Source organism: Pholis gunnellus, assembly GCF_910591455.1.
Source record: "Pholis gunnellus genome assembly, chromosome: 9".
Classification (NCBI taxonomy): Eukaryota; Metazoa; Chordata; class Actinopteri; order Perciformes; family Pholidae; genus Pholis; species Pholis gunnellus.
This window is the reverse complement of record NC_136535.1, coordinates 9,325,729-9,340,098: the sequence shown is the minus strand read 5'-3', so window position 1 is coordinate 9,340,098 and position 14,370 is coordinate 9,325,729. Positions and strand designations below refer to the sequence as shown.

Sequence of the window (14,370 nt, the reverse complement as noted above, 5' to 3'; positions counted from 1 at the left end):
CGCTCCCCTCCTCTTTTCATTAAAATACCAGGCTATTTTGTTTTCATGGGTGTTTAAATTCTGATCAAAACCTTTCAGAAGGAGAGAGATCTCCACCTCTCCGGTCCTGGCTAGCCCGTTAACATCACAGCAGTGACCTGGAAAATGTGCGACCTCGTGGTTAATTTCACCTCGGAGGAAAGACCTGATCGAGGACAGGGTTGAAAGGCGGGTCAGACGGCAATGTTCAGTGTGAAAGTTTAGTTTAATCCTTGTTTCTTTATGCTGGAGCATTACATCAACGGAACACAATTCAAACAACATGTGAAAGGCACAAAGATCCAATCTTTTCTTGCATTCCCTGTCTGTCCCATCTTATTCTGCAGTTGGTGGGTGGTGAGTTCGACCTGGAGACAAACTTCATTATCCAGGATGCAGAAGGCATCGGCTGCATGGTGGAGCTGTTGGGGCACTGTGACGCCACCTGCCAGGCTGAAATCTGGAGCATGTTCACCGCCATCCTGCGAAAAAGTGTTCGAAACCTGCAAACCAGCACTGAGGTGGGCCTCATCCAGCAGGTGCTGCTCAAAATGAGCTCGGTGGATGACATGATAGCAGGTATGATAATGGTAGCAGTGGTAGAGCATGTATTTTCATTTTCAGAGGGATTGTTATCTTGGTAATGTCCGGCGAGTGGTATATGGGTTATGTCTTCTTGTATGTGTATTTTATTTTCATTGTCATCCCCTTTAATTTCTGTCAGCAATAGAGTGCTGCAGGGAGAATGTATTTTTGTAGGCCAATCTGGAAGCTAGCATCATCTTGAGTCCCTTGGCAAAAAGCAAATGGTATTTTTCCATTGGATTATTCTAGAAAATAAGCTCTGCGGCAAACAAACATTTACGATACTTGCATTTGTTCTGCAAGATAATCTTCACAAAGGAATACCCCTTTTAACTATGTTTTTTTAAGCGTAATTGCCAGAAGTAAAGCGCTAACGACAGGCTATAAACAAACTAGTCCAGTAGGGTTGATGTGTTCTGTGTGATGATGGTCTGTAGGATCATTGAACCACTTGTTAGCAACAGCTTTTTTAAAGGCATGTAGAAGCTTGAAAATTCACAAGGGGGGAATTTACTTGAACAAAATGTTGAAACCTCTTCAGCTTGGGTTAACCACAGACCGTATTTCAGGCATCTAACCAAAAACCCATTCAAAAAAACAATAACAATTGGAAGTGCAAAACAATGTTGACTCATTTCTGGGTTTTAGGACTCATTCCTGCACCACTCTATTTTATTCTATCAATTCAGACAATTCTTTGAGACAGTCAATGCTCTTCAAAGTAAATTTTGATTAAAATTGAATTCAAACAATTGTACTGTACTTAATAATTGGTATTAGGAAAAAGTCTTTGCTTTACAAAAATATTAAAATTGTACAAATTGGAGCCAGAATATTTTAGATATATTTGCCCCTCTAGTAGCAAAGCCTCATGATGCTCTTTTGACAAATAGGTATTAATTTATTAAGAAATTGGTGATCATCCAGAGGTTGATTGCTGTGTAGTTGTCCCTGTGTACTATTTAAGTCCTGCACTTTTGTCTATGAACATTGCAGTCTGTAGGGACTACTACTTTCTGGAATGAGCCCCTCAAATCTGTATTTAGGTCACTGTGGGGCTCTCTGTGGAAGTCAGTGTCACTTTGATATTTTTAACTGTGCAAATTATATCCATACCTTGTGTAAGTTCTAAATAGTGTTTCAGCTGATGATGTGTTTTCCCTGCGGTAAGTTCAACAATTTACCAGTTAGACATCACTATGATTTACAACTCAGTTTCCATGTAATTGTAGTGGAAGTGCTTCTGTGTTATGTATAATGGGATTTCAAAGACACAACTGTTTTTGCTTTAATTTAGCTTCATTCTCAGTTAATTTATTATCTCAGGAGTCGATGCATATGAATACTTTTCACCGTGAGGACCCCCTGTGCAGTGTGGATGAATTATAATACCTGCAAAATGCAGCTGCATATGATAATTGTCCCCTCTCTCCTCTTTCTTCCCTTGTTTTTGTGTGTGTGTTTGGTGATGAATGCATGCTATCTTGCCTTTTACAGACTTGCTAGTGGACATGTTGGGAGTGCTGGCCAGCTACAGCATCACAGTGAAGGAACTGAAATTGCTCTTCAGCATGCTACGAGGGGAAGGTGGCCTCTGGGTAAGTGATAGCGGGGACCGAATGCGGCGAGTTCGACACAAGTGTATGTTAGTTTTACACTCTCACTTGAGTCGCCCCCGGAGAGCCCTCACACTGATCTGTTTAGGGCTTGTTCTGTAATCGGCAACCTGCAGAATGAGTGAATGAGGTAATTGACAGTGTATTGACTGCCGTCCAATCAGTCAGAGAGAAAGCCTCAACTGTCTTGTTATCCCTCTTGTTTTATCTTTACCACCTGTGCAGCCGAAGCATGCGGTCAAAATGTTGTCGGTGCTGAATCAGATGCCCCAGAGACACGGTCCAGATGCCTTCTTCAACTTCCCTGGTCGCAGTGCAGCAGTAAGCTTTCACAAGTCTCCACTCTGCAATCAATTTCAAAGTGTCACAAATCTGTGCTTTTTTACGGAGACCTGCAGGTGAACCTGCAGGTCTCCGTAAAACAGGGTAGAACGATTGGCAATCGATGAATGTTAAAGGTGACTCACATGATGTGTTCAGCAACAAAACAAATCCATATATCAAAACATTTGCCTCGATTAGTATATTTTGATTACATATAATAAGAAAAGAGATGTGAAGTGGTCTTAACATGTAGATGGAAACCGCTCCACTGGTACTGCATATACCTACATGTACACTGTGTTAAGCAGGAGTAGAAATGTGACTAATCCACCCAGTGTAAGATTGACATCGTAGTGTGACCAAATAAGATTGGTGCAGTTCGGAGGTGCTGATAGTTAATCTTGGGATAATATTGTAGAGGCAGATGGGTTGACACTTGTTACAGAGTGCAGCATACTGTTCATTACCGTCGCATCGTTTTGCATCACGTCAAAGCATGTTGATTAAGTAAGCAAATGAGTCATCACAGTACTTTCATTAAATGTAATTTTTCACTGATGGTTAATGACTTGTTTTGAACTATCCTCTAAAGAATCCTGGAGATTAATAATAATAATAATAATAATGCAACTTTTTCGAAATGCAAGTAAGACTAGAAATCACAGCTGGATTTATTTTCAAAGAGGCTGGACCCTTGCCATCATAACAAATTCAGCAAGAATTATAATGTGATCAATCGGCCAGTAACATTCTGGAGTTCACCACATATTTGCAATTTCAGTTGTGTTATTTAGTTTTATAGAAATAAACATTTGAGTGACCTACGCCAATATTTTATACATTTTCATTAATATTAATAGGCAGAAAAGAAGCACAACGTATTCATATTACACTTCCAGTTGGTCACTTTTTAGCACCTTAGTGTTATGTTGTTCTATCATAGTGCATCTTCATTTCACTGTAACTTAGTCTAGAAGAGGCAGTGCAACACATTTTTTATACAATTGTCTCTCATACTGCACAATTGCCATCTCTTTGTGTTTTGTCCCAGGCCATTGCTTTACCTCCTATTGCTAAGTGGCCTTATCAGAACGGGTTTACATTCAACACCTGGTTCAGGATGGATCCCTTAAATAACATCAATGTCGACAAGGATAAACCATATCTCTACTGGTGAGTAAACAATTACTCACATTTGTGCGCTCCGTGTTTCCAATGTCTTCAATACATGCCTAGCTCTCTCACAGAGGTGCTGTAACATTATGACGCCAGAGAGAAGAAAATTACACTTTCCTGTTTTTCATCAATCTAATTGCCTTAGTATTAGAAAACATTCCCTCTCTACAGAGTCCTATAAAGCCACCAGCAGCTTTATTGACAAAGCAATATGCTGTCTGATACTCTGTGACCTACTGTGATTTCCCCATCTAAACAGATTATGACTGGAACTTGTATTTCAAGGTTAAACTAGTTGCACAGACACACATTTCCACACACTGGTTACACTTATGTATTGCGGTTTGTGAAAGGGCCTCATTCTTTCCAGATGATGTTCATGAATTACAATAGAGAGAGAGAGAGAGGGAGAGAGCGAGAGAGAGAGAGGGCTTATTATAAAGATTATTGAGATTAAAACCCATGAAAGCATGAACTACAGCCACTGCTGCAGTGGGAGGCACTGCGGAGGTATTAATTTAGATTTGAATATCTTCCACATTAGGCCCACATACCTTCTCTTGTAGGGGCTTGTGGGTAATTAGTGCTAAAATCAATAACTAAAAAGTGCAGTGATATTCAGCTGCCGTTCTTTCTGTTTATGAGAGGAGCTTTGGGAGAAAATCACTCAATACAATGGGACATATAAAAGAGTTGTGGAGGGGAATGAAAGACAAAGTTGAATAATAAAGATGAAAAGGTAGAGTTGGCTGACAGGGAGCACTAATTGGTCAGAGATAACGGTATCGTTAGCTGTATTGTCTGCTGGCTGCCATTGCTTTACCTGGATCACACCGTTTGAATGAAAGAACCTACTCGCCTTGGAAGGACTAGTTCTGCCTCTCTCTGATGTGAACATCAAAAAGAAGAAAAAAAAGAAATATTGCCTAAGTTGTTGGTATTCATGCGGCAGCGATTCCTCTCTGACAGAGTCACAAAAAAGGCTGAGATATGCCAAGCTAATCCTGTTTTTATGCATCGCTCCGAGGGCCTCGTAGCTCAGTGGCAGGGCATGTAGACAACAAATAAAAGAATTGTATCTTCAGAAGCGGACCACGGTTGCCGCTTTCCACCTGATGTGTAATCACAAGCAGGCTTGTCCACTGGAGCGTCTCGGCTGGCTCAGTGGTAGCTCGGCGTGAGGCTCTACATCTCTCTGGCCCGGCATGCGCCCCACAGTATTAAAGGCTATGCTGTCTTTATCGGCTTTGTCAAAGAGGCCCGTTTGTTTTAGATGATGCCAATGGCCGGTGGTGGTTGGAGGCTTTAAAGATAGTAGCCTATGGACCTAAAAATTGTGGGAGTGTAGTGAGTACATGTCAGCAGATGATCGATACAAGCAGAGAAAGAAGGGAGAACTAGTGCAGTATTGTAAGCTTGTTTGTGTGCGGAGGGTGTGGGCTGTACGGAGTCTGCTCATATTGTATACAGGTGGCAGTGTTGACGGTGCTGACATATCTTTTATCTGTGGAGACGAGGAGATCAGAGCAGAGGGATTAACCATCACTGAAGTGCGCTCATCAACTAAGTGTTCCCCTTGTTGTCTTTGTAGTTGTTACCATGTCTGCACAATTTGCAGTAGCTTTAGACTCACCTCAGGAAATTCCCTGTTCTAGCTTAAGTGAATTATCATAATTCTCACAAGAATCGTAAGAGATACCTGTCATTTACTCCTGCAAATTGATTTGTGTCTGCGTAGTGCGAGGCATTCAAATATGATGTTGGCCCCAATCTCATTATGCAGAACGAGGCAACTAGGTCACTCCATTTATTGGTTTGTATGATTGCGCAGTATTGTAAAGGAGGAAATATCCAATAGAATACTTAGTAGTGGTCTGAAAACGTCTACCTTATGTGTTAAAAATTAAAATACATTTGATCCTGCTTGTTGATAAATTATTTAGGTTTACCCTGTCAAGTTCGCAGCTCACGAGCTATACTGTGCATGTTTTTTGCTTACAGCTTTCGGACCAGCAAGGGCATTGGGTACTCTGCACATTTTGTTGGCAACTGCTTGATCGTGACATCACTCAAGTCTAAAGGGAAAGGTTTCCAGCACTGTGTGAAGTACGATTTTCAGCCCAGGAAGGTAAGAGCAGCTTTGTCTTTTAATCATGCGTTTTTCAGCGGTTATGTTATTTAGACCAAAGCCATTTGGATTGAAACAGCGGATCCTCAAGACAGAAGTAGAAGCTACTCCGGGTATATGTAAGCCACATCTGAACATGGTTTGCATTGTACCAACCACTAAATGCTACAACTGCATCATGGCCTGTGCTGAAAAATAAGCAAGGCTTCAGATTTCATTTGGGAAAACAAAGAAATGACAATGCCGTTATAAAACACCCTGCAGTTTTGGCTATAACCCGGACTCCATACCCACCACCACCTGGTCTTTTGTTGGTATTACAAAGTTGTATGTCTACACATATACCGAAGTGTTTAAAACCCCCAGAGGAGTCTTACAGGTGTAATTGGATGTAAATGCAGATGAGAAGATGGAACTTAATTTAGCATGGAATGTTGCGTCGCTGTCCCTGCAGAGAAGAGAAGCCGGCTCAAAGCATGTGTCAAACAATTAGAGCCTTCACATAACACCTGGGAACAAGCATTCATCCCATTCCTACTGCAACCGTGCAGGTATCGTTTTTGCAGAAGCTCTTAGAAGATAAAACATGTTGAATTAAGTTTTTAATTGATTTTGGGCTCAGACATCTGCGGATAAGTGTCGTTGTAAATTATCTGCGGGCAGCTTGCACTCTTCCCCTCAGCCATGAATCCTCTTTTAAGTGTCTTTACCTTTGTGTGTAGATGGCTGTAATGTCATTACACTGCTCCCAGTGCCCTTTATGGGTTAAGCTAATAAACAGCGGGTACACAGTCACAGATGATGCTGTGAGTTGTTGTGCCAGTCCTAACCAGTGTTCATACACATTTATGAGCTTCTTGATTGTTTGTGTGTTTTGGGTCTATTCCGTGTAGCCAGATTGCATTCATGCAGTCTGCAGCTCCAAAGCTGTGAACGGCACATCTTGTGTTATGCTATGATACTTTTTGTTTCATTTGTTTTCTGATAACAGAAAAAAGTAAAATTACTTCAGAACTATCATTCGTTTCCATAAAGTCTTTGAAATAAAAGATGTTGAGAGCTGAGAAACTCTGAATGGCTGCAAGCTCTTGACCATCCCGAGCTGCTGTTTATGTTTATGACAGCGTGGTTTGTTGATGCTACTGATGCTGATCTGAAGACAATAGAAGAAGAACCCTAGGGTATCCATTTCTGTGTTGTCAAGTAAAAGTGACTTTAGTGGTGAACAGCCACTTGTCCGTGACTGACTTTGATTTTTGTTTTGTTTTACTCTTTCCAATGAAAAGCTATAATGTAATATGTGTAGTTATGTTTTTATGTGCAGTCTGCATCACTTCTATGACAAGAACCCCACTTTAATGCCTGAAGCAGTGCAGTGCAACGGTTCCCCGTCACTCTATGGTGTCCCTTTATGTTTTTCATTTAAGTCACAACAGCAGAATCCTGAAGTTTGGACTAAATTGGCAAAGCTGATCCCTCTGTTTTCACCTTTACAATTCAAAGAGGCAAAAAGATGATCCGAGAAAGGAGAAACATTTTTGAAAGACCTTTATCAATGATAAATCAAAAGAACGGCCATCAGTGCTGCAACTGCTGCATCAGCAACACAGGTTGTAAGATAAAGCCTTGGATAGAAGCAGAAACTTGAAAAAGTGAAATGCAGCTACAAAGTGTTCTTGTGAATAAATAATCTTAAGCTTCTGCATTAGCAAATGTGAGCAAATTAAGTTTAGATTGCTATACATACACGACTTAACATATGGTCCACTTTGCTGACTTTGTTTGTGGTACAACAAGTAAAAAGACTTTACTGCATATAACATTAATTATTTAAAATATGGGAAATCTGAATGTTGGAATAATTGCCTTCGATGGACATTTTAATAATAACTGAATAACTACAGGCAGTGTCTTACATGGCTTTGTGCAGAGTGAAAATGACTTGTCTTGCCTCCTTTTAGCCTTTTCTCTGATCTATTATTCACAATGTTCCACTGCAGCTTTCACAACATTAGATCGTGAACCTCACTGCTGTGGCTTTCTAGTAACTTTGAAGTTGATCTGAATGAACCGGATTAAAGCAAAACAAATTGGAGAGCTGACCAGAACTGTTGTTGATGTTCAATAAACCAAACTCAACTGTCGTTTTTAGTTGAGCGTGGTCAAATGAATCAAGTGTAACAATGTTCTTTAATAATGACCCACTTAATAGATGACCTGTTCTGTAGCTCACTCTTTACATGTTTTCACTCTGATTCTCTTCTCACCCTCAGTGGTACATGATCAGTATAGTTCACATCTACAGCCGCTGGAGGAACAGTGAAATCAGATGCTATGTTAACGGACAGCTCGTTTCTTATGGGGACATGGCATGGCACGTCAACACAAATGATGTAAGTACTCTTCTTTTTACTCCTCCTCCCCATTGGCACCTTTTCTTCCCTGATCTTAATGTTTTCTGGCTCAGGACTGACTGAGGCTGTCACATCGTCGTCTCTCATGGTTGTAAATGGTGACATCCATACATGTTCCATAGCGCTCATTGGGCAACATGAGTTTTATCATGTCTACATGGATTTCTCTCAGATAGCTGACTGGTGTTTCAGTCTGAATTTGAATATCCCTTCAACACAGAGTTGTTCTGCAGTAGAGAGTGGAAGATGGAACATCAAACATTTGGACAACAGATTTATGTACAGAGTGAAAAATGATTAAATGTCAGCATCAATTGTAAATATGTGAACAGAAATTGCAGATACCGTCAGACAGAAGCATTCTTGTTTTAAAATGTATGACATTTTATGATGTTTGCACGTTTTTCTCCGAGCCAAAAGGAAACCTGTTGTCACACATGGCTCACGGTGACAGAGTTAAAAAGCAATTTGCACTCGTGGAGATGAGAACTATTTCCAAAGATGTGCTTCACACTGTAGCTGTGTATTCAAGGAGAGATTGTGTGCACATGACAGGTTGAGATGTAAGTGCTGTTCATGACACATTCTACCACATTAACTAAAGCTCCTTGACTATTGAAATGTTCCCACACCTGAAAAGAAAGGTGGCATTATTCTGATGAGGAGGATTTTATTCTGTGAGGCTGCATCGCAAGAGAATAGTTTAGATTAGATTAGCCGACAGTATTTCAACCAAGTTAGGTGGTTTAAAAACAAATCACACAACCACATTGAAGTACCAAGTATGGAAATATTCCAGACCCTCGCAGTGTAACGTTTGCCTCGATTGTGGCATATGAGAAGACAGCAGCTGTTGCTGTTTAAATAAACCCAGAGTGTAGTCACATAACGAGTGATCTACACAGACAGTACTGTAAGACGACAGCTAGACTGGTGCTACATGTGGTCAGTCTCTGGTAACTAAGCGATACATTGAAACTAAATTGTATTATCTATATAATATTTATTCTCTACTATTTAGGCTCTGATATTATAACCTAAATGTTACCATTCATATATATATTTATATATATATATTTTGTTCCTGTCCCTCTGTTCTTGCCAAATATAGAAGTATGATTGGAGCTAAAAGTCTTAACTGTCATATTTTCACAAGCTTAGTAATCATATAATTGTGTGTGTAAGGTTTATTTTGTTCATAAACGTTCTAGGTAGCACATCACTCATAAATCCGATTGGATGGGCTTTTCTAACAGTGTTAAATATAAGACAAGCTTAAGATTCAAGATACTAAATTATCTGTAAAGAAATCTGATGTTATTTCTTCCCCAGTACCACTTGTACTGTATAAGCCTTCATACTGACTGTGTTGTCTGTTGTTAAAAAGCTGCTGCTGTTATAAGTTATCCTTCAATTTGATCCTGATTGCAATCACAGTACGTATTCTCTCTATCCCAGAGGCTATATTAAGGTTTCCTAGCTTTGTAAATCAGGGACATTGTTTTCCTCTTTCCGATGGGGAATTGTCAAGCTAGACACTGAAACGACACAGAAGGTGGTGTTGTTTTTGATAGTTATATTGACGATACTATTTCTTGGAGAAATATTTAAACCTTTCGGGAAATCAAATGTTGTACTTGTTGTCAAATGTTATTTCATTTTTTGCCCTCTTCCTAAGTCAGATTTGTGTGTGAATTTGGGCATATTTTTTTCCTTCAGTCCCAAAATATAAAACGTTGTAGCCTTTTCTTTCTTCGTCTCTCTTGCAGAGTTATGATAAGTGCTTCCTTGGGTCCTCGGAGACAGCAGACGCAAACCGAGTATTCTGCGGGCAGCTAGGAGCCGTCTACGTGTTCAGTGAAGCCCTCAATCCCGCGCAGATATTTGCAATTCATCAGCTCGGACCTGGCTATAAGGTATGTACTTGAGGGTGGCTAAATTAAATTACATGTAAGCAGTCTGCATCACCTATCAATCTGTGAAATCAATGCCCAGTGCTGCGCCGCCACAGTTCCTTCGCCACGATGTGTCTCCGTCCTCGGAGCGATGCTTTTCCTCCCAGATAAACGGCTGCATAAATTACTTACTACTGGGAAATAATGGCACAATGCACCGAGGGAAGCAGCGGGCCCTCTGAAGGGATAGAGTCCTGAGCCGACTGTAGCGCTCCCAAGCTTCTTGACAAAGACCAAAAGATAGGGAATATAGAAAGATGCTGACCTACTCAGAAGGGATTCAGCTGTGAATGTTAATCACATGGTTTTTTGTATTTATTTATTTTACAGTATTTACTCTCTATCCCCAAATATTCCACTCATCTTGAACGAGATACAGAGTGTGCTCCTAGTTTATTCTCATATTCAGAGACTGCTCTCACTCGCTCTCACTGTCTCACTTTCCCTGTTAAGCCCTGCACTCTGTCACAAATGGAGGACTGACACGCACTGCCAAATCAGTTTTTACACAGGATGTGTCTCTGACAGTTTACAATCATTTTACACCAGCTATGTTCTCTAGCTGTTTCCAGGATAAAATTAGTCTTTTTTTTTATGGCAGGAAGAAATATTGCTCATTGGTATTGTAAAACCTACACTGTGAGGATTGTGAGATGGATGTCTGTGATTTCAATCAGGTCTATGAATGCATAGGGATTCCCAGGTGAAGTCTTTGTTTGGTCTTTTCGCTAATGGCAGACGACTTGCCATTTACCTCCTTAATTGTGGTTCTAGACCTTCTATTAGAGAGGCAACACACAACGGTGCAATCCTCCAGATTTCACACAATAATGAAGAGCATGTCCCGGGGAGACAATTACCCGCAATTGATGAAGCTGTGAATGGTGTTGGTAATGGTGAGTATGATAGAGCCAGCCAGGTGAATTGAGGAGGAAGGTCAGAGAGTTGTCAGCCTCACTGATTGGTTGTTGTAATGGGAGTACTGTCCAGGCTACAAGAGGCCTGTCTGTTTTAATTGAGAACTGCCAGGAAGAGTCTTAGTGCAGCCGATCACAGTCAACAGTTTGTACATTGGACTTTCTGTATATCTGTTTCAACTCTTCTGCTCAGCTCCACAGCCAGAGGAAAACAAACAAACATCTGAGCTGATGTATGATTTATTTTTCGATCCATGGTCCTCTCATCCATGTTTGATGTTTGACACGCTTTCCCTTTCTCACACAGTGTATTGAATGTAACTGTAACTCCTGCGGTTAGTTGAAATGCAGAGATTATTGCAGCCAAGGGTTACTATTTCTACTGCACGTTATGATTTATGGCTGAAAATCTGACAGAGCTGTTAGTAGAATCTGTTCCCTGGGCTCATATTTCTGTATGGAAATTACACTCTGAACTGAGATGGACTCCCAGTTATTTAATTTAAAGTACCAACAACTTTTGCTGTATATTGCCATCTCTGTGACTTGAAACCTTCCCAGCCATTCAGAGATAACATCAAGGGAGAGTGTTGGTTCTACACACACTGAGGCTGACGGGAGCTGGCTGTCATATTGGACCACCATTCATCCCTGCTGTGTTAGCCGAGTTCATAAGCTTTGGTGAAAGTCTAGAAAAGTGTGGGCTGGAGGATTCATATAAGAGAATTTCCTCACAATTGTGTGCGATGTAAAATAATTTGCAATGGAAACTGTCAAACACAACAGAGTTTATTTGAATTTTGTATGTTTATTCTGAATAACTACTTGCCCCTTTCCAGCTCAGGGGAATAGCCTGGTCTGCAGTCAGGAAGTAACGTCTGTCACAGCAATATCCAAAGACGGCTTCACTGAACACAACATATTAGTCATTTAGTGGACTCGTCAAAACAATTAGGCCATGACTCTACGCTTTTTCATATGATGCACTTAGAGGTATTTCCGTCTTTGCCCTCTATCATCACTACCATATGTGCTCTACATGCGTCAGATTAGCCCATTGGATTTGTTCCAACTCTGCTCTGCAGTATGCACCACAGCTTGCTGCAGACGAAACTGAGGAGCTGCACAGTCCTGGTCCTCCCTTGTCAGGGAAGGCGAATGTTATCTCTTGGTAGCCGCCATGCAATAATACAATATTGATGTAGAACATTAAATGACAAGCTCATAGATGACGAAACATTTTGAGATACTATACAGGCCAACAAATGTAGGCCTGTTTGCATTAAATACTCAATGTCAATGGAGCAACAGCTTAGTTTCATACTTAATTAAAGACTAAATAATACCGCCAAGACTCATACAATAGATGATGTTTGATGTAACATTTTCTCTGATCAGCATCAGAATACACTTTTGGTTTTAGGCAATCAATGGATACACGAGCGGGAAGTAAGTGGTTCAACTTAGTGGTTGAAATGTTGTTCAACATTCCTCTGTCTTGCAATAAGCGCGACTGTGGGTAAGTGGAGAGCAGGGCCGTCCTTCAATCAGAGGCTCGGCGGTTTGATCCCCAGCTCCGCTAGTCTCATGTCAATGTGTCCTTGAGCAAGCACTTAACCCCAAATTGCTCCCGTAGCTGTGCCTACGGTGTATAAATGTGATAGAATCTGAATTGTACACTTCACTTTGATGCTTTTGATTTGTATACTTATATACTTTGATTAATAAGTGATTGTAAGCGTAATTAGTTGTAATTAGACTCCAAATTGATCACATGTTTTACTGAGTAGTGGTAGAGACGGGGCTGTACAAAAGCCCCATTACAGGCTCCCGGATGACTGGTGCGAACACATCGGGGAGGGCATGGGGCGTATTACTGTGTGATCGCTCCCAAGTTTTAACAGCATTTGACCTATTAATCAGGGAAAATACCCGCACTGGTGTACTTGGCCTTAAATAAAGATCAATAAGCTCGCTTCCTGAACAGATTTCACTAACAGCAGATTCATTTAGTCGAAGTTCAGCTTTTGAAATCATGCTAAAATCACATATCTACTACCACAAAATCCTGTGGTTCATTTGCTTTCACACCACTAACGAACCCAACTAACCGGGCAAACTAGCCGGAGTTTGTTCTAACCGAAAAGATCGAAAGGTGTACAAGCACTGTAAAGCTAATCACTTCTCCCTGGCAGATACACTTTTACATTTGAGTCAATACTGAGAAAACTTTGTATCGGTTTGCATTATTGACTATATGGTTCCGCTTGTAGTCGTACTAAGACTGCAGGTACTTTAGCATGGGAGAGTCCCCAGCTCTTCGAATGTCTACCTGTTTATTGTAGGGAGTTGTGGGGATGCCCCTGGTCGATGACAGCTCTCGGCACTGGGCTGAAAAGGAGGCAACTGTAATTCTTTTATATGACTGGCCAGTGGAATGAAACTGTCATGCTACAGGGTTTGTTACTGTAGCCACAACCCATGAGATCATTATTTTCACACTGCAGTAGGGCTCACACTAAAGTGCCGGGCGCTAGAGCTTGTTATTTCTTGTCACTTGGGTTTCATGAGTAGGAACTTTTGAAGGATGTTAGAGACTACATGATGAGATGCATGCTAGCTGCCGTGTGGACTTGATCATAACGGATGAACAGAGCGCATCTTATGTCTTTTTTATCATCTGACTTAAAGGATATGCCATTAAATGTGGCTCAACCGTCCCTCATCGTTTCTGAAACGTCCCTGTAAAACTCCTGCTAGAATAATGCTGCCAGGCAACAGACACAGTATAGATCTAAATGGACTTTTGGCCAGATCTATGCAGTAGGTAGCAGGTTTATAGTATGATATAAATAGCATTAAACACTTTGTATGTTTCCTCTAAAGCTTGCCTTCTGTTTTGATTCTGAGTGCCCATAACCATTGCTCAATTGACAACATGAGTTAGCTCACCTTTTATCCATTTACTCCTTCGGTGAAAACAAGCAACCCAGATTTAGATGCCTTTTAGTCAGGTGCACAAACCCTGTTAGTTTGTGTTGCACACTGTATTTATCTCCAGTCCCTCTAGGACCAGACGGTTGTTTCCTCACTGTTACTTCAGCTCTCCCCGTCTCTCTTCATCTTATCATCATCCACTTGCTGTTCATGGCACAGAGAGGGAAGGAAAAACATTTCTCTCGTTCATTAATAATTCAACCCTCCTGATTAGAGGACTTGATTTCCGTAATAAGCATA

At 40.8% G+C, this 14,370-nt stretch overlaps 1 protein-coding gene across 5 annotated transcripts in view; it reads left to right on the top strand.

The window, feature by feature from the left end:
* nbeab (neurobeachin b) overlaps nucleotides 1-14,370 on the top strand; it is a gene marked incomplete at both ends in the record, with an annotated part of 186,315 nt that overhangs the window by 42,803 nt on the left and 129,142 nt on the right. For all 5 annotated transcript variants that reach the window (XM_079166663.1, XM_079166660.1, XM_079166661.1 and 2 more), the window contains 7 exons: nucleotides 366-597; nucleotides 2,101-2,201; nucleotides 2,445-2,540; nucleotides 3,595-3,716; nucleotides 5,721-5,847; nucleotides 8,121-8,240; nucleotides 10,031-10,177. In XM_079166663.1, coding sequence (XP_079022789.1) covers nucleotides 366-597; nucleotides 2,101-2,201; nucleotides 2,445-2,540; nucleotides 3,595-3,716; nucleotides 5,721-5,847; nucleotides 8,121-8,240; nucleotides 10,031-10,177 — 945 coding nt within the window. The remainder of the gene's footprint in view (nucleotides 1-365; nucleotides 598-2,100; nucleotides 2,202-2,444; nucleotides 2,541-3,594; nucleotides 3,717-5,720; nucleotides 5,848-8,120; nucleotides 8,241-10,030; nucleotides 10,178-14,370) is intronic.